Source organism: Calypte anna, chromosome 7, assembly GCF_003957555.1.
Source record: "Calypte anna isolate BGI_N300 chromosome 7, bCalAnn1_v1.p, whole genome shotgun sequence".
NCBI classification, from domain to species: Eukaryota; Metazoa; Chordata; class Aves; order Apodiformes; family Trochilidae; genus Calypte; species Calypte anna.
The window spans coordinates 20,559,039-20,579,174 of NC_044253.1; the positions used below are offsets into that span (position 1 = coordinate 20,559,039).

General features: G+C 36.4%; 1 protein-coding gene across 1 annotated transcript in view; it reads left to right on the forward strand.

Moving 5' to 3' along the window:
* MYO3B (myosin IIIB) overlaps positions 1-20,136 on the forward strand; it is a 183,681-nt gene that overhangs the window by 57,584 nt on the left and 105,961 nt on the right. Inside the window, exons 9-10 of the mRNA XM_030454152.1 lie at positions 6,832-6,897; positions 18,498-18,653. Of these exons, the coding sequence (XP_030310012.1) occupies positions 6,832-6,897; positions 18,498-18,653 (222 nt within the window). The remainder of the gene's footprint in view (positions 1-6,831; positions 6,898-18,497; positions 18,654-20,136) is intronic.

The window sequence follows — 20,136 nt, forward strand, 5'->3', positions numbered from 1 at the left end:
GCCTTTGCTGCTGTACATGGTCTGGCACCAGGTTCTCTGTCATTCCAAATTGCCTAATTCTTTCTCCTCTGGCAGTCTTCTTCCACCTCTTAAAAGAAGCAGATTGTGGTATCCCCATACGTCTTCCTCTTGATGAGCCAACTTTAATTTTCCAGGTGTGGATCTGCTCCGCTGGGCAGTGTCTTCAGGCTGGTGGCCTACTCAGGCCTCTTAAACTGGCTGACCTGCAGTGGGAGATGGAAACATTGCCCTATTCAGGACTCACCCTCAGAAATTTATCTGTTGGATTTTCACTTCTGGGTTTTAACAGATAATTCCTTTCCTATACAACTCCACCAATATACGGTGTATTTGCAGTATTTTAATATTCCAGATGCAGCAGTGTAGTGTCTAGACAACACCATATGTATTTCAGTCAGGCATGGAAGTATTACTGTCATATTTTTATTTTCCTGGCAACTGACAGTCTCCTGCTTTGCCAATTCACAGAGCAATGGTTTTAATAGAAAATCAAAATACTACATTGCAGTAAAGATATGAATTGGTTATAAGTAAAAATCCATACTACTGCTTCCTCTGTTTCAACTGCTCTTAATTTACTAGTGCCTCTGAAGCTCTCTGAAACTTCTGTGAATAAGTTAGATAATAATTCAGTTATGCTAAGTATTTGTTTTTAAGCTTGACCACTGGAATGCAAAGCTGCATGTTCTAACCTCCACCGAAAAATATTTCTGAAGTAGAATACTTGTTTCTATCTCAGTGAAGGCAGAAACAGAAACTGAAAACAGAAGCATAAATGGCAGAAATAAATGATGTCTTGTCAAGTCCTGCAAAAGGCTAATGAAACCCTGCAGCTGCCAAGTATGACTGAAACCAGTGGCCTGTGAAAAGTTATGTTCAAGGGAAAAAGTCAAAGATAATCCAGATGTTCCCAAGCAGAACACTTTTCAATACTTTTTCATTCATTTTTGTTCTGTGTGAACTAAAAAAGTATATAATTGAGATATGTTTTAATACATTTTCTGAAGGTTATTATTTGACCTTCAAAATAATTTAATGTGCTTAGCACGTTATTTCTGCCTGTACTCATTATTTTAAAGGTGACTTTTGATTTATCAGATATATATCATTTTGAAACACAGGATTGTTCACATGAAGGAAGGCTTCTGATGACAGCCTCTTTATAGTCTTCCTGAAGCACTTTTCTTTTGCCGATGCATAAAAGGAATGTTGAAAATCAAAAGGAGATTTGTGCATAATTTGGGAACTGACTACCTTTTACCATTTCTTTTTGCTCATTATCATGCTGGTTGATTAAATATTCCAAGCTGGAGACTTGTGAATAAATCTTGATTTAAGTGTGTTTTAAAGACACAGTTGATATTTTGTTCATTTATGGATTTGCATTTGTTCAGCAGCTGAGCTCATATCTCACTGTCAATCTTCTAAGTTTACTGACAGCAAAATAGATTGTCATGTAAAATCACAAGTAAAAGGTGGCAAATGTGTATTTTTGTTTTACAAGACATGTAGCCATCATTCCTTCCTGAGAAAGAGTGAAAACATATCCAATTTGTATTTTGCTAGATAAGGACCCTGTGTTACAAAAAAAGCTTAAGAAGTTAAGTGATATCCTTGACCCTTTTAAGTAATTAGGATCCTACAGTCTCTTAGTTATATTGGTCTGTTTAACTTTCAACTCAGTATGAATTTATCATCTGCTGTTGAATTCAGCCCGGGCTCTTAAGTGTGTTCATGTCTTGTAGGCTGGACAGGCATGGGAATGCCTATCCCGTGGCTATCCCTTCTCTGGCTAAGAAGGCTTGAGGGAAATGGGTGTCCACTATAGTCATGACTTTCACAATTCTAGGTGTTTTCAGGAAAGGATGTTCAATTGCCTTTGGAGCCCCCCTAGATGAACTGGGTGGGCAGACATTTGCATTAGACCTTGAGGTGTTTTGCCCAGTTCCCAAGCTGCTGACATCGTTTCCTGTTTTGTTGTAGATCCTGTATTATTTCTGATCTTCTGGTTTCTTGAGTCGGTGTGCTACTGTGGTTCCCAACCATGAAGGCTTCATGTGGCAGCTTTTAGACTGATGGCAGCTTTCCACTGACCTGAAAAGCAGCTTCAAAGGTCTACCTCCCTCTGTATGCACAGAGGTTTTTGTGCTAATTCTCCACTCCTGCAGGAGCCTAAACTCTGCATTTTCTATAACTTCACAGATCAGTAAAGTACCCCACTTCCTACTGAGTTGACTTTGATGAAATTTATGGCTGAAAGTCAAACTTGAGTAGCATTTAATTGGACACAGATGCTTGGGAAAGTGTTTAGGACCTAAGTTTTTCATTCAGATCAGTGGAACCTCATACTGGTTTGAATGGGCCACAAACTGAGTGTACTAGGAAATCCTCTGATCCCTGTCAAGAATTGCCTGGTTGGTTTTGGTGGATTACCCATAGTTCATGACATTAAACTTGTATAAGAATTTATCAATTATTAATGTCAACTATTCATAAATCTTTAAAAAAAATTGTTATATGTAGTATTTTGTACAGAAATCTCATTATTATGCATGGTTGACTGTTTTTTGTTTCACTTAGTTTTTTGAGCCGTGATTGAATTGTTTAATTTAATGTAAAAACAGTTTATGTATAAACCTAGAAAACTGTCAGCAGACCTATCATCTCTTCAGTCTGCAAGAAAAATAATTCACAACGTGTGTGTATGGAGCTGTGATTGCCAGAGCCCGTTCATGGTGACAGGTGTTGGATCTTCATCTGCTAATTTCTCATTAGAAACAATGTGGTAGGCTGGTGATGCAGTTTGGTCATTGGAGGCCCTGTCTTGATTTCTGCTTATAAAATACACAGCCATGTTACTGAAATAGTTTTAAAAACAGTACATGCACTTTCAAGTTTTAAAAACTTGTCATAGAATTATTGTAAGATAAAAGGATCTCTTTTCTTGTAGCCAACAAATATCTGCTATCTGTGATCTGTAATTAGCTTCACAGCTTCATGTAAAGGACAAATGGTGCTCGCTGAGCTGCATCATTGGCCCTATTGTGGTAAAATGACTGATTTTGATTTACCAGCTGTGACTTTGGAGGCAAGGTGAATGAAGGGAGCACATAAAGTTCAATGGATGATAATATTTCCAGCACATGTCTGTGTGTGTCATTCAGAATTCAGCAGCAGTTCTTGTTTGGGAGTTTTGTCATGTTCTGAGAAACATTGTGCTCTTGCAGGGAGTGTCTTGTGCAAGCTGTCATGCAGTCCTCACTGAAGCAAAACTTCCAGTGAAAAATAGTGTCAGTATGGCCATGGAAAGCACTGAACAGAAGTTTAGAAAAACTCACAAGAGCAGTGCATGTGCCTTAGGAAATAGAGCATGTAGTTCTGTGACTAATTAGGAATTATAGAAGGAACTAAAGGAAAAAAGACACAATGTTGGAAAGTTAATGGTTGATTAGTTATCTTGCATCAAAAAAGGACATTTTCAAAAGACAAGCCAAATTATACCCCCTTTCTGCAATAATATTCACATCTACTTCTCACATTTTCCATCATTTACAGTAGAAAATAACACTATTGTCCTTTAGCTTTTTATGTATGTGGCAAAGAAGATTTAAAGTTTGCATGCAGAACATCCTGATTTTATATGAAAGGAGTAGAATAAGATGTGTCAGCAAGTTAACAAGAGGAAGCTTTTTAATTTTTCTATGAATATGTTATGAGTATTGCAGAAATAGCCAGATGTCAGTGAAAAGCAGTGATGTTGGCTGATGCAAGTATACAAGAGCCATAGAACACCATGTGATAGATGTAGTGTAGTCTTGAATCAGCAATGACTTTAGTTTGATCCTTGATCTTATTGACCAACTGAAGTGGTGAGAAAATTGTTGTTTCTCTCTGGTTTAGCATCTGATAATGTATATGAGTTGTTTTACCCTTTCCCTTTAATGTGATATGGACTGCAGGATGTGAGTTGCAGATATCTATCTTAATGGATTATTAATTCAAACTGCAAAGACACTGTGCTAACAGAAAAGCTTAAAGTGACTTACCCTTGCATATCTGGCTTTTTGAGTTATCTTAGAATTTGAGTTTGAGTCCTTACTACAGAAATCCATCTCTGGAGGTGCCATGGAAGCAATGTTGTTTTCTGTTCATACCATGAAACAGTTTGTGGTGTCTTAGGTTAATGTGGAAACTAACCTTCTTATGCATCTTACTTGAAATCCTTTCGGACATGATGTCACAGAAGAATGAGATGGCTTTGTAGTTTGTATTTACGTAACATTTTTCATCAAGGGAAACAAGTATACTTTATAGATGCTAATGTATTAAAATTATGGTGGCGTTGAGCAGCTCAATTTTATAGATGGGGTACCTGAATCATCAGTTTACTGACTGAAGTACAAAGGACTATTACTAGTTCTATGCTTTTTATACAAAGGCGCTAAGAATAACTAAGATACTAAGAATAGTATTTTCTGTCAACAAATACAAAAGTTTCAAGCTCAAGAAACCATCTGTGGAGTTACAGATCCCTTAGTCATGTTGATTTGGTAAATGGCATGTTCAGCCACCTCTGAGACTAGCTGTCAGGGAGAGCTTAGTAGCTTAGTAACTTGTTGGACAAAATATTCTGTGTTGCTAAAAACTTTTCTTTCTCCATTTATCATCAATTCACAAATAACTAAACATATTTATTGAAGGAGATGTGCTCTACTGGTCTCTTCTTTTATGATGAAATCCCACCTGTTTCCATCATGACATTTACAACTAATGTAAGTATCTCTGCATCTTTTGTCAAAAAGTTTCTTGTGAGATAATTAATAGATCCTCCAAACCATATGCTTTTTGTTAGCACTCTTGTTACCACCAGGGGAAGACTTTAAAACCAGTGCAAACAGAAAAGACAAAACTACACATTTCATGAAGAGTAACCGAGCTTCTGAAAAAGCAAACTACTTTGCAGTGGAATTCAGAATTTCTCAGCAAGTATTCAGAGACAGAGCTGGTGTATTTCTGAAAAGTAATACGCTGTACTTCACAGCACAATGAAGTTGGTCTTACCAGAATCCAAATTGTCAGGTGGAAATACTGTTCCTGCAAAATAAAGACTAAAAACATGTACTGACCCCATCCGGCTGTACCGTAAAGCTGGTGGCAGCGTTCATGCGTGTGGGATAGGTGAAGCAATAACCATTTTTGTTTTAGAAAAAGATGTTTTTAAAGTTCACCTTTCCTTGATACAGGGCTTTTTTTTTTTTTCTGAGACCATATCTAAAAATAGTTCTGTGGGGTTTATTTGCTTGTGAAAAATCACATTCTGTGATGTGCATGAACATATGAGCCTCGTAAATGAAAAACAAGCCTGAAACATTATTGTCATTGAAAATAACCAATTATATTTTCCCTAATGATAAATTTGATAAATGATGCACATCTCAAACATTCTGAATTTCTTCTCTCCATGAAGAAAATTGTGTTGCCCAAGTCTTCTGTAGCAAAAGAAAGAAGTACTAACATATTTATCTCAAAAAGCATCACCCTGAATTGAAATGAGATGAATGTCTTTGTTTTGAATAGATATAGCTGAACAAAATATTCCATCTATTACAATGCCACATTCTACTTCATTTTTTTTAACATTTTGCTGAATTTTCAAAGGTAATTGTCAAATAGAACTACTTTTTGAATGAATTTGCATGAAAAATTCAAGACTATTAAGCAGATCAGCACTGATGTATGTTGTTTATGCTGTTTGTCTTTTTATTTTGTGAGATGTTTCCAAGCAGTGTCGTGCTGTGGAACATGGCCTTGCTAGAAACAAAGTCATTCATTGTATGGTTGAGAATATTACTGAGGGTATTTTCCCTACCAGTGGGACCACATGTGACGTTCTGCAGTGAGCTGTCAAATGCAGTAAAACCAAGTCATCCAGTTTTAATAAAGCAAAAGTTTAATCTTAAAAAGTTAGATATACTTAACTTAGTGAACTTACTGAATTTTAAGTTGCAGAAGAAACCTCTGGAATATAATACAATACATGATATGTGAACACTTTCTGCTATACACTGCTCAACTTAAATTCTAGCCACATAAAATCTGGACCTCTTAATATGACCTATGGGCATTGCTCTGTATGTTTATGTAGTATAACTGTAAGAGAAGCAGTCAGAAAGGAAAGTAATTATTTACCAACTAACATGGAACCCATCAGAGACTAAAAGTTTATTCTTGTGAAACTAGAATAACTATGTAATGTAAAACTATGTAATGTAAAATACTGTTTATTAAATGTCACTTTTTAAATAACATCTATTTTTAATAGGTTTAAAGTTTACCATGTCATCCAAACTGAATACAGATTGAAAACTGGACTTAAAATCCTTCAGAGTGTTGACAGTTTGGTAGTTCTTATCATGAAGATACCCATGCTTTAAAAAGTTTTGGTTATTGTCACTGATCTGATGAAAAAGGCTAAAATGGTGTGATGACTAAGTAAATGCTTCAGTTTCAGTTAATCCTTCCAGAGGCAGGCTGATCTGAAAGAAAAATGCACTGTGAGCTATACTACCTATTTCAATGATATTGACATAAAAGGAGAAGGACCTGAAAAGAAGAAAACTCTCAGCAAATAAACAGAAGCAAGAAAAACCTAGCAGGCATCTGAAGGGGAAGCACAGATAATTTGAGCATTACTTTCTCAATGATAATTTTCTCCCTAGTGGACTCACTGTCAGCTTTGTTGACTGAGATAATTCCAGTAAACAGTAACATTCTTACCCTCCAATTTTTTATTTTTTTTTTTTTTTTCAGAAATCCTCCTCCTACTTTGCTACATCCTGAAAAATGGTGCAGAGGATTCAACCATTTCATTTCACAGTGAGTTTTATTTTCTTTTAAAAACAACTTATTTGGCAAGGCCTATGTATGTCGATCTGAAAAAAAATTTGTTTTGTGGAGTTGTTGCTTTTGCAGGTTTTAAATTTCAGTTTTCACTTTTTGAAAGTTATGCAGCATAGTTTGATCTTCTCATGTAATTTTCTTCACAGCTTCTCTGAACTCCCTGGCTGATCTTTTTCTTGGCTTTGACCTGGGACAGTTTTAGAAATATACCTGATTTCCTTGATGGTTTTGCAGTGAAATTTTTCATCAGAGAGAGAAAAGGGTTATGGAAAATAACTGTGGGGCAATTTAAAATAAGAACTTGAAAGGCAAGAAAGAAAATAGCTGCCTTTTTCCATTCTACCAATATTCAATAAGCTGTGTACCCAATGTAAGTAGCTGAGCAGCAGTTGTACCAAGAGTGTACTATGCTACCTAGATGGTACCAATTTCATGGATGCACCTGTCACTGAACCAAAATATGCTTTTGCTTTGCTTCTTCATTTTACAGTGAAGCTAAGAAAACAGTTTAGTATTTGACAGCAAAAATCTTAACAGCAACTTTTTATGAGCAATTTTTAGGGTTGTTCAGGATTTCATTGCGATCTATTACAGCCTAAACCATGTAACATGGGGAATAATATCAAACCCATGGGAAATGTACAGTGTTCAAATAACAAAATACTTTGCATGCTCTCTTCAGTACAGACTTTCTGAAATAGGCTTGAAAATATGTATGTCTGCTTTTTGAATCTGTTTGTTTCCTTAGCATATCAAGTTAACTGAGGAGTACAATATCCCTACCATATACCTTTTTTAATTGTGGTGTAGTAAGTAGCGTCTTTCCTTTTAGAAGTTAAAAATAGAATAATGCATGTTTTATGAAAAATATTCTTATTGAATATGCTGATCCTCAATCAGGCAGGAAGGTGTGGTAGGGCTGTAATGTTGGCCTACAGAGGAAGACAGTGTTCAAGGCCATTTGGATGAGTGAGGTCTTGTGCAACCTGGCCTAGTGGGAGTTGTCCAGGCCCATGCAAGGGGACTGGATCTTGGTAATCTTTAAAGTCCTTTCCAACCCAAACCATTCTATGATTCTATGATCATTACTGCAATGTAATTAAGAATGTCTTCCAACGTAGACAGTAGAAATACATTGCTCTAAAGCATATTGACCTAAGCTCTGTTTCTCCATAACGCATGTCCCTGTTTGCACAGTAGTGTACATTGGGATATGGCAAAATCACTGTTTAATTATAGAAGTCTCTGTGTGGTGGATGAATTCCATTCTGTTTTAGACACTGTTTTTATAGTACTATGTTTATGGACTGTAACCTAAATTCTGGGGTTCTCTAGCACTGGTAGGTTATATTCCACATTTGCTTTAGAGATTCAGTGTACCTGGTAAATAAGTTTACATTCCTTTCTCAGAAGCATTGTGCATTAATCTTAAGCATTTCTTGATATCTTCTTTTTAACCTTTTTGGTTAAGAGAAGGAAGCTCTACTAAGCTTAAGGACGATGGGAATAACTAAGTTTAGTATTTCTTAACATTTGTTTAGTCTTTTAGTTCAGCATGTACTCTTCAGAATAGAAGTCAGACATTAGTATTTCATGACTATACTTTTCCTTTGGGCTTTTTGATATCTTCAAATGGTATTTTTTTAATCAAATCGATTTTTAATTACTTATGCTTAATTACCTCCTCTCACCAGCAACAGCTACAGGTTCTCAAGTCTTGCTTGTCATTCTTACAGCAGTCTGTACAATGAAGTTAGACTTATGCTCACATGCAGTCTCTTAACCTGAAGAAATGCAACAATTGTAATAAATAGGCTGGTTTTACAGCTACCTTTAAGAGAGCATTGAAATTGAATTCTCTGTGACGCTGCCTCATTCTCGGGCATGTTAGTAAAATTGTTATGATGCAGAGGTTACATAATGTTTTTTTGGAGGCTTAGAGTTACATTTCTAGAAAAAATTAAAAGATGAAACATTGAATCATACAATTGCAAACCTTTTAGCCATTACTGCTAATTGGCTCATTTATATGCATTAGTTATGCATTTGTTGATGCCTACCTTGTGACAGCTTAGTTATGATAAATTAAAAGCTGTGGTTGTATAAATTCCATACTGCCTTTTATTCATATGTTAGGACCTTGCCTGATGTTTCTGTCACCCTTGTGATGAGTGGTTAGCTTTTGAATAATTTCATTATCTACCTCCTTCCTGATGGCTAACAGCATTTGCATAACAAGCTTATCTGGTTCAAGTTGTGGTCCAGTCCTGTGTATTGACACAAACCTAGCATCAAGCTTTGCCTAAGCATACTTTTGACTTCAGTTCTTTTTACACAATGATTTTATTTTTATGTCAAGATTTCCAGACCTGGTCATAGTAGATTTTTTTCATCTCCCATTCTCATTCTCTTTAAATGCCACTGTCTTAAGAGGCATTTTTGTTATAAGAGTTCACTCACATATTACAGAGATTTACAACGTGACTGAGCTGGAAATTTCAATGCACTTCTCTAGGTACCTCTTAAAATTGGTAAAATAGTTATCATATATTTTTCAGAAATTAAGTCTGTATTTTTAATGGTGATTCTTCTGCCCCAAGAGAAATGATTTAGCAGCAGCATTTTAAAGTCAGATGCATTATTTACAAAATCTGAATGGAGAAGGCTAAGATAGTTGGTTAACAAGGTAAATTTATGTTTCTATTACCAGCATTGTTGATCTTGACTTGAGATGTATTGTCCTCAAGGATTTTAAAAGAGATAGCTAATGTGAATTAAATACTGTGTTTTAAAAAATACAGACAAAACACAATTTCAGACAAGTCATCTCTGGCAGCAGTCTAATTTTGTGTTTGGTATCTACTGAGAAAACATGCAGCACAGACATATTTTTAAAAGGTCAGTAAAATTCTGTGTATGCCACTTTATCTGTACTACTGTAATTGTCCATGAAGAATTTGGCTGCTCTGCTCATAATGTGAGAAAGTATTAATTATCTCTTTATTTTTATCTTCATATTAGTAGGGCTTACCATTCCTATAAGGCATGTGAATAACCATATCCTTTTTTTTGAGGATTGGCTCCTGAAACCAATATACTTTTTCCTATGGTTATTTTTATGTTGCAATAAAATACCAGCTTTGAAGACTTCACTCTGTTCAAGGTCCATGAAGCTTTTCCTGAGGCGATGTCTACAGCATAGATGGCATTGCTCTGTCAAGGTAGCAGTTTGTGGTCACAACCATTTTGGGCATAGAGTGCTTCAGAATTCATTCAGGCTATATGTTAAAATGAATAAAAAGCTCACATTCATTACAATTTTTTCACATGCTGCCAATCATTTGCTTGGCAGCTTAGACATTTACTGATTTCTAAGGTTAGATAGAAGAGTTAATATATTCTTGAAGCAAAAGAGTACAGTAACCTTTATTTACCTTAGATCACAAAATGTTAATTTTAATTAAAATTAACAATTGTACCTCAAGGGTCAGACATTCTTCTTTTAAATTTATTTAAACAATTGTTAGCAATTGTGGCTCTTTGAATTAATTATTAATTCTTGACCTGGAGGGAATTAAAGAATTAAGAAATGCAAGGAGTACTAAAGTAAAAATGTGAAGTTACAAGATTTATGGTCACATCATCAGAATGTAATACTTTTAAGTTATGGCATTACAACTGCAATACAAATACAGTTTTTAGTTTTGATAAACTTAATTTTTGTACTCAGCTTAAACACAGCCTCACAAGCTGAGTTTCTTACTGATGAATCTACGTTCAGGGTTATTAAATTAATAGATCATCTAGATAATACAGGTTTTAAGTGCTCTATTTAGGTATAACTTCTCTGAATGCAGATTATTTTTCACAATCTAGTAAATTTAGTGACACTGTATTTGGATTAAATAAAGAACATTATGCTGTTTCTATCACTGAGAACAAAATGTGTTTGACATAACTCATTAATTTTACAGTGTCTAAGAAGACAAAGAGGTTTGCAAATGTCACAGAGACACAAATTGTGACATGTAAGTTTACCACCAAATCTGTAAATTTTCACATGCTGCATACAAGATTGTAGTATCAGAGAGCATGTGAAGTACTTGTCTCGGGAGACAAAGTTTCCTTACTCTCTTCTTCAAGCTCCTATTAAGTGACAGTATTTCAGTTTCTTGAGTAGTTTTTGCTTATTGCTCTTTCACAGGGATGCTTCTTAAGCCTAATTTGAAGTTCACATGCTTCTGGAGTGCTCGCATTTTTACCATTTATTGCTATCTCTTTGCTTTACTTGAAAGTAAATATAAAGGCAGGATGTAACCAGCTGTTACCACATGGTTTTCACTTCTATATTAGTTGGTAAGAGTATAGTCTTGAATACAGCAGAAGACTGAGAACAGTAAAACCTAAGTGGTAGGCATGAACACTAAGTTGTGGGGAAGGGAAGGGAAGTGGCAAGAGTGAAGAGAAGGGAAAATATCTGTGCTGATCTTGTAGTAGTTTGTTTTACTCCTTCCAGTTGAAATATTCTACTGAAAATTTACTGAAGAAACTGAAATGAAGGGCATGTTGCTCAAAGTCACATAATAATTTAACAGCAGAGCTGGAAATGAAGTGGTCCAGCATGCTTTTAGGTGAAGGGTATCTTAGATTACAGGAAGGTCCAGGAAGCACAGATGCTTCTGCTCCTCTTGTAGGCCGTGGGGTACAGGGCAGGTCTGGCACACAGTAATGGGTATCATGTTTTTACTGCCTCTGGACTCCCAGGTAGTAGCATTAACCTGATCTTACCTGCCCTTGTGTTTGTGAATTCCTGCAAATGACCTGGCTGGATTTGGGATTTCACAGCAGGGGGCAGAGGGCAGTCAGGTTTAATAATACAATAAATAAATATTTTTGATACTATTGAGATGTTCCCTAAAGTTCTTTGAACTGAATTTCTCTTGCCTCTGATAAAATTCTGAGAGTTTCAACATGAGCGAAGTCTGACTCATTCTAAGAGCTCCAAGAGGTGCCACTCCATAGAGTTTCTATTAGTTGTGCTCTAAATCATATACATGAGCCAGAATAAAGGAGGCTGGGAAATAGTTGTAATTTTTGAAGCTTTAGAAAGGTAAAGCTATTTACTATATCTAGTTTAACAATGTCAATGTGAATGAACTTTTTTTAGGTTTCAGATGTGCTCTAAATTACACTATGTAGTACTTGATGTTAAAAATTAAACTGAAAGAAGATTAATTAAGAAACCAGGTGCTGCTGACATTTCACTGTTAGAGTATTTATCTCAGTGTTAAGGAAGATCAGTAATTCACTGCGCTTGCTACCAAAAGGCAGATCAATAAAGATATAAATGTGTTCTGACCATCAGAATTGATATTATGCATGTCATGATTTGGCACAATGTCATAAATTCAGTCTGATTGTAGCAGAAGGAACAGTATCATGCTCATTATTTATCATGGGATGCTGGTTTTAGACAGGAGATGTATTTAACCTATATGCATACCCTTAGTGCTCAGCATTTGCTTTTCCCAAAGGAACAACTATATATAGTTCTGCAGATCAGAGTATGTGTATCCTGTATGTCCTGTTGAATTAGGGCTGAAAACACAAATGCTGTTGGCAAAGCTGTCACAGTTTTTTAGTTCATTTTTTCAAAGAAGTGACCTGCAGCAGTGGGGGATGGTAGGCTTGGGAATGGGAAGCAGGGAGGCTTCAGGGAAGCGAGGACATCCCTGCATCATTATTATAAATTTAATTAATGAAATGTTCTTTCTTCTCCACCTCTCTGGTGCCTGAGACTTACCAGTGTATGTCACAGCTGTGTGTGGTACAGAAGAGGAACAGTCAGAAAAATGAGTAGAAACAGAATATTGTAACCAATTAAAAACCAGTCTGAGATTGTAATTTTTCCTTCCTTAACTGGAAAGTCTCTGACCTAATGTACCTGGCCTAGGTGATCTTGCTTGGCAGTCTGTCCTTCCACATCTTTAAGCAGGAGGGGCAACCCTGTTGGGGTTGCACTTTTAATTTCACTAATCTTCCACTGTGAAACAACTTTCTCATTGAAGTATCTGGCAAAGTGCTGGGACAAGAAACAAAAATCTCAGAACCTGGAGATATTCTCCCTGCTTAGGGAGAAGATCAAGGGAATATGACCTTACTACTTCTCTCCCTCTGGGAAACTTCTGTTCTAGATGCTCAGCTAAGTTGTTTCTACCTTTGGGGGCAACCTGGTAACTGTTTTTCTGGCATTGGAAGGAGAGGGTCTCAGCTTCTCAGAATAACCTGAAGTTCTGTTCAAGACCCTGGGAAGCTCTTCTGTTCCACTGCTAGGCAGCAGATGAAGCAGCAGTTACTTGTGCAAAGTGAAGTATTTGGAGGGCAGAGGAGAGTGATGTAGAGCTGTTGGAGGAGCTGATGATGATGAGAGCACCCTGATGGGCCGAGGACTGGCAGAGAGATAGGGACCAGAGGAGTGGCAATGAGAACTTCAGTCATTTGTTGAACAAATCATATACTTCATAGCTCTTGCCCAGAAGCTGTGGTGTAGATTCTCCAGCTCTAATACAGAGTCTGATACACAGTTGTCATTTCTTCCAAATGAAACCCTATGCATCTTCTGTGCATGTAGATGATAAACAGTGACGAGATGTCTGGTTGGAATTTGCTTTATTAGATAAATATATTTCAGCAATTCACTGCCAGCAAATGAGGAATCATCAGAAAATGTAGCATTCACAAAATGTAATAACTGAAGAGAATACTAGACACGAATGATCATGTAATTAAGCTATAAGGATTGAAGCTGTTTGCTGTCTTTATTTTTAAAGAAAGTGCTTATAGCCAGGTAGACCATAATAGATCTGATGAAAGACAATTTTTGAAAGAAATTGCTGCTGCTGCTCTGCTTAGGTTTGGCTGCAGTAATGAATGACGCTGGTAATTGTTTTCTGTTTCTGAACACACAGGAGATTTCGACCACCCCTGCAGTTCTTATGAAATCTGTTTTTCTCCATTTATTCATTAGTAAATATTAGCTCATGAATGCTGATAAATAGCTCCCCTTTTGAGTCATCTGGTTTGCTGCTGGCAAAATGATAGTTCACATGGTTGAGAGGCAGCAATTCCAACAATGTTATCATCCGAGTGCAAGCAGCCAGTGAATTTTTAGAGGCTGTCTCAGACAGGCCTGTGTGTGTAGGAGTCTGCTCTTGTCCCCTGCTAATAAATGCTTCATCTTTGCCTGTAATTGTGGCAGAATAGAAATGGTGCTTAGGAGCCTGGCTGTGAGATTGCAGCAAATGGCTGCAACCTATGTTTAATGTAGTGACACTAATGAATTCTGAGAATTAATTTTCAGCTAAGAAAGCATGATGAAAGATACTAGAATTTTTGATTAGGTAGTAGATTGAGTTTCATCAAGGCAAACATTAAAATGTTTGTTGTTTCCTTTTCAGTCTCTACTTACCCTTCATGTTATTTTAGATGAAAAAAAGAGCAGACCAAGTATGATAGTTTTCATCATACCTTATGTAAAACCCATCTTCTAGTAGATTTGATAGTTAATTTTATCAAAGAAAGGCAGTGTTACCACTTGGTTTTTTTTGAATAATTTCTGCAAGCCAAACAGATTGGCTTAATTTGGAGGTGAACCACATTTTATTGATTTTTTAATGTAATTGCAGCATGGTTGAAATTTGACAGTGCCTAAACTAACTGTCCAAATTGACTTTAAAGGATTACTGAGATGGACACATGAAGATATTTTAGTTTCTGCTTTCCTCAGAAACAAATCCTTCAGTGATATGACTTCTTAATACTTTTTCACACACTGATTTCTGTTGGCTGCATTGAGTGTTTTCTGATAAGTGACATTATAAAAGCTGATTTTTTTCTGTACTCTTTCAAATGTTAATACAGCTAGGGGGTTTTGTGTATTAATTAATAGCACATAAGTAGTTGCCCAAGAATTGTTATGTTACATGTAATGGTGGGTAAGAACAGAAGGAGCAGCATGCATTCAGTGCACTAAAAGCAACCCAGTTGAAATGATAGCATGTGGAAGCAGAGCATGTAAATACATCTCAGAATATTAGTAGGTCTTGTCTACAGAGACAGGAATTAGTACAAAGGAGTATGCACCAGGAGGAGAAACATAAGGACTATCTTTTCAGCATCATGTTATAGCACTCCATCTCAGCAGACCTGGTGATGCACCAAACTGGCACTGAGTACACCCTGAGCCCACAGCACCTCCTGTGACTAAGCTGCAAGCTGGTTACTGGCACTTGAAACATAATAAGGAGTAATTGCTGGAACTGACTGTATCAACACTTCTGCTGTTTCAGAGCACAAAGAGAGTGTATACGTCATACACGCTTTAATTTCCTATAGCCTGCCTGGTCTCTCTGCTGCTGGGTTCCTAATATGCTAAGAACTTGTTTTTTAACTTGATGGATTAAAACAACTTCAGCAGAGATGTCCATTCTCCTGTCAGTCTTTTCCCTGAACTGGAGTAGAAGTACTTGCACAGAAGTTACAGATGTGAATTTAAGCACCTGTCCCTCACCCTAGCACAGCTGTTAGTAACTAGTTTTCTGCTTTGTTGTCCCATCTTACTAACTTACCTGAAAGGGCTCTGTTCTTCCAATACAGGCACAAGCTTGGCACAATAGTATGTGCTCCATCTCTGCTTGGAAGATAGACTTTGGTTACAGAATCTCATGGATGTATCTTGTGTCATTAGCTTGGCTGTCTAATGAAATTATGTAGTTTTATTTGTGTTTAAAGTGAAATCCTAAGTAACCACAGGCTGAAGGTGACCTACAGGCTAAGTGACCACAGAATGAAGGCTGCATGTAGATGAAACAGTAAATAAACTTTGATAGTTGCAAAGCAGAAGAGTAGCACACATGCGAAGTGACTCTTCAGGAAAGGACTGGCAGGAGTATTCACCAGAAGCAGAGGTAACCCTGAAGTAATCTTCAAGATCATGTCCCTTACAGAATTTACTTATGCTCATTAAAACACCTGCCAGACCCAAGCAGCTAGCTTTTCAGGCACATAATACAGCAGCTAGCAACTTTTTTTTCCTAATATGTTCTTCTTCCATATCTTCTTGTTGTGCTTCCTTAATTAAGGCAGTATCCTAGACATGCAGGTGTTTCACTTAGGGGGTATCTACATGGAAAAATTTCTTTTGCCACTTCCGTGTCTTGTCTTTAGAGTTCCCTTGGAGTTGCGTTGTTTCATACCTCAGAGTAGAATTCATATTAATAACTGCATATGACCAGGTATGATTTGTGTGTTCTTCACCCTTCTGGTAAACATGAGATACTCTGGAATTGTGTAATTTCTTAAAGAGAATCCATTTAAAATCGAATGTTCTTATTTTCTGAAAAGTAACTGCCATTTGGGCAAGTTGCAGTAGGACATGAGGTAATGGTTCCAAAAGGAAAGAGGGTAGATTCAGACTAGATTTAAGGAACAAATGCTAACAATGAAGGTGGTGAAACACTTGAACAGATTACCCAGGGAGGTGGTAGATGTCCCATCCCTGGAAACATTCAAGGTCAGGTTGGATGGAGCTCTGAGCAGCCGATCCATTTGAAGGTGTCCCTGGTTATTGCAGAAGGGTTGGGCTACGTGACCTTTAGAGGTCCATACAACTCAAACTATTTTATTATTCTATGATATAGCTTCACTTGGATTCAGTAATACTAATGGAGTTTTCTGATGTAATAAAATTTAACAAGAGAACATATTAAATTTATAGCATAAATACTATAAACTTTTAATTATTGGTGGAATGGTAAAAATCACTGAATGGATGAGCTTTTCAGACGCAAGTCTCCACTGCATATACTTGCCATCAATCTGTGATTTTTTAATGCTGCACAGTTTTTTCATGGTTTGTTTGTATTTTTTACCCCTGTCCCCCTGATTAATATTATCGTTCTTTTCAAATGCTTTTTTCCCTTTTTCTCAAGAAACATATAAATTTAACCAGGATTGGCATGGATCATTTTGTCTCTGTGGGTGTATCGACTTTTGAAAGCCATGGATCACAAAAGGAAAAGGTTGGGGGAGCGTGGGGGGGAGTTTGTCAGAACCTGTTGAAGGCTAATGATGGATCTTTTCATGGGAGGGAAGGACTGGTGTTTATAGCCTTGCTCTCAGAGGGATGGAGATAAAGCAGGTTCTGTTACTTCAGTTTTTCTACCAGAAATCTACAGTTCTATAGGAAAACTCACCAAAACAGTTACAAAACTGCTAACCTGTTTTAAAGGCTCTCTTTCCTGGACTAGTCATACAAAGAAGAGGTTGGGAAAATGTTTTTCTGGAACCTAAAATATTAAAGTTATGTTGCAAGATATTTCAGATTTTAGGACCAGACATTAGGCTTCATTAAAGTACCTGAGGTGAGGATAAACTTTAATAATTTGCTAATCTACTTGATAGTGCTTGAAATTAATTAACATGCTGATTTTATTTTTTTTAAACGTAGCTTAAATTTTGCAAATGTTTATTGGTACTGCTAGAATGTAAGTTATTCTAAGAGGTATTAAACTTTCATTGAACTTTTGGGTGAAAAGGTAGTAATTACTTGTGGTACTTGGCCCCATTAAAGAAGTACTTTAGGTGTGTCTCTTAGTATCAGCAATTATGAGATTTAATATGGATGCATCTCATCTCAAATAAACTCATCTTGGAATATAGTTTGTTGAAATTATGTACTGAATTGCAGCATTTCGTTTTCACATTCTCAATGTCAATATAATTATTTGAGCATGATAACAGAATACTTTAATATAAAAAATTAGATAATTTTTCTGTTTAGAATGTATTATTTCAGCTCAATTTTCTATATTTCCTCAATTTAAATCTCAGTTATATAAAGAAGCATTACATTGTCAGCAAATTTAATAAGATTTATGTTTTTACTCATTACTAGATCACCTGTTCTTTTCACAGATTTAACTTTAGTACCCTGACCAGCATTTAATTCTGACTAAGTTATATCTCTCTCCCTCCCAGTTTGAAATATGTGGATTTGCAGAATTTTGCAAGAGTCTTATGCTGGCATATATCATTGCAATATAGAAGACCTTCCTGGAAAATTAATTTTAAAACAAAACAAAGCTCTGTATCACAGGTTTCACTTGTGGTTTTTATTAGGCTATCTCCTGCAGTTCTTAGTCAAAACACATATCAGAGAATAGGTAAAAAAGTGAATTAAGTATTGTCTGTTCATCTTAGTTTAAAGTATATTAACTATGCAGCACTTAAAAGATACAATGCCATTTTCTCATAGTAAGCTGGTTACAGCTAAAAAGAGATTAAATGAGCTCAAATTTATAGCCTTTATACTAGTGTACTTGTAGGGAGAATTCACTCAGTTAAGTATTTTATGCTAGATTGATTCTAATGTAGAGGAAGAGTCTTGTTGCATACTAAGGAACTCTAAATTTGTGAAATGGAAACTACTGTACACTAACAGCCACCCAGTAAGCCAACTTAAATTATGCTGTAGTAAAATAACATCATTGCCTGAGACCACTATTTCTCTGTCCCAGGTGTCTTATCAAGGATTTTGAAAAGCGTCCTTCAGTCACCCACCTTTTGGAGCATCCTTTCATTAAACAAGTGCAAGGTAAAGATATGTCTCTGCAGAAACAGCTGGCTGAGCTCATCCAGGAACAGCAGCAGCTGGGCTCCATAGCCAAAACAAGGTACTGTATCAATGCCACAGCCCTCCTTCCCCATACTAAGCCTGGAAGCAGAGTTTGAAACTTCGAATGCACAGACATTTACTGTTTCAAATGATCATATCAATGCATTGACTTGCAATATTATCAGGGTTAAGTGCTGTGTGCCATGTAAACACAAGAGACATTTTCCCGTTGATGCTTTTTAAAGCTCATTTGATCAGCCATGATGCAACCAACCTTCTCCTTAGCCACCTTCCCTCTGAACTCTGTTGTGTAAGTATTCAGTTTTGGCTTTGTCACAGAGATGCTTACAATGCCAGAATATCCTAGTTTGTGGAAATCGGAATAATGAAAACTTAGATCATATTTTGATAGCAGATCTTTAAAAATATAACTGCAAACAATGAAATTACTACTAGAGAAGGTTAAAAAGAGAATGAACGTTGTCTTCTTACAGACAAAAATTGCTGTTTCATTAGATGCTGTTATTAAGAAGGCTGTTTTGTATTTGAATTAACTGTCTTGGGTGTTGTTTAATATTAACTGCTCGGTTTTTTTTCATTCAGCCTAGTAATTAATTTTAAAATGTGCTTAAAAAGCACTTAATGTTTACCAGTGGCAGTGGGATTTTTTACTTTTGAGTCTGATTGCAAATGTATCTTAGTTTAGTTGTTGTCCAGAGGGTGGCAGAATTTCACTGTTTTAAGAAGATTAAATGCAAATGAACGCACCTTCCCAGAGCAGCAATCATTCTGTAATATGAAATTTGTCTAGAGTAAGATAAGCTCTAGGCCATTATTATAAACAAATACCTACTAATGTTGATGAAGAAAATTAAATGTCATGATTCAGAAGTCATAAACATGTATATACTTACATGTCATAAGACTCTGTAGCTTAAAATACTAAAAGCCCAAACAAAAACGTGCAAGTTAAAATAAAGGAATAGCTGCAAGTACAATTTCAAGGTGAAGCTGACTTCTGTTGGACTTTGGGTTCTGTTTGGGGGTTTTTTGTTTTGTTTTTTTCTTTTCTGGAAAAAATATACCAGGAATTGCTCACTGTGGGTGAGGGAGCCATGGTAGTGTTACAAGAGAAGTTTATGCTGTAAAGAGCCTCCTAGGCAGACCCCCAAGTAACACTTCCCAGATCAAATTGGCTACAGCAGTGGATTGGCTAGCCTGAAAGTTATCAGAGTTTTCCCAGCTGCTGATCAAATAGAAGATATAAACAGATTGAAATGATCCTTGTACTAAAAGGAGCTCTGAAATGGATTCCTCGTGGTATTACAATACAGACTTCTGGAATCTATCTCCATACTGTGGAGTGAAAAAGAATCAAGACCAAGATAGCATTTCTTTCCTCAAGCCTTTCAATATATGAACTGGGAATCCTGTGACAGAAAAGCTTTTGTGCATTATGCTTACTATGCATGACTGGAATATAGGATGGATTTTACTTCCCAGCACCTCCAGTATCAATCAGTGCTCACCTGAGGGATTTT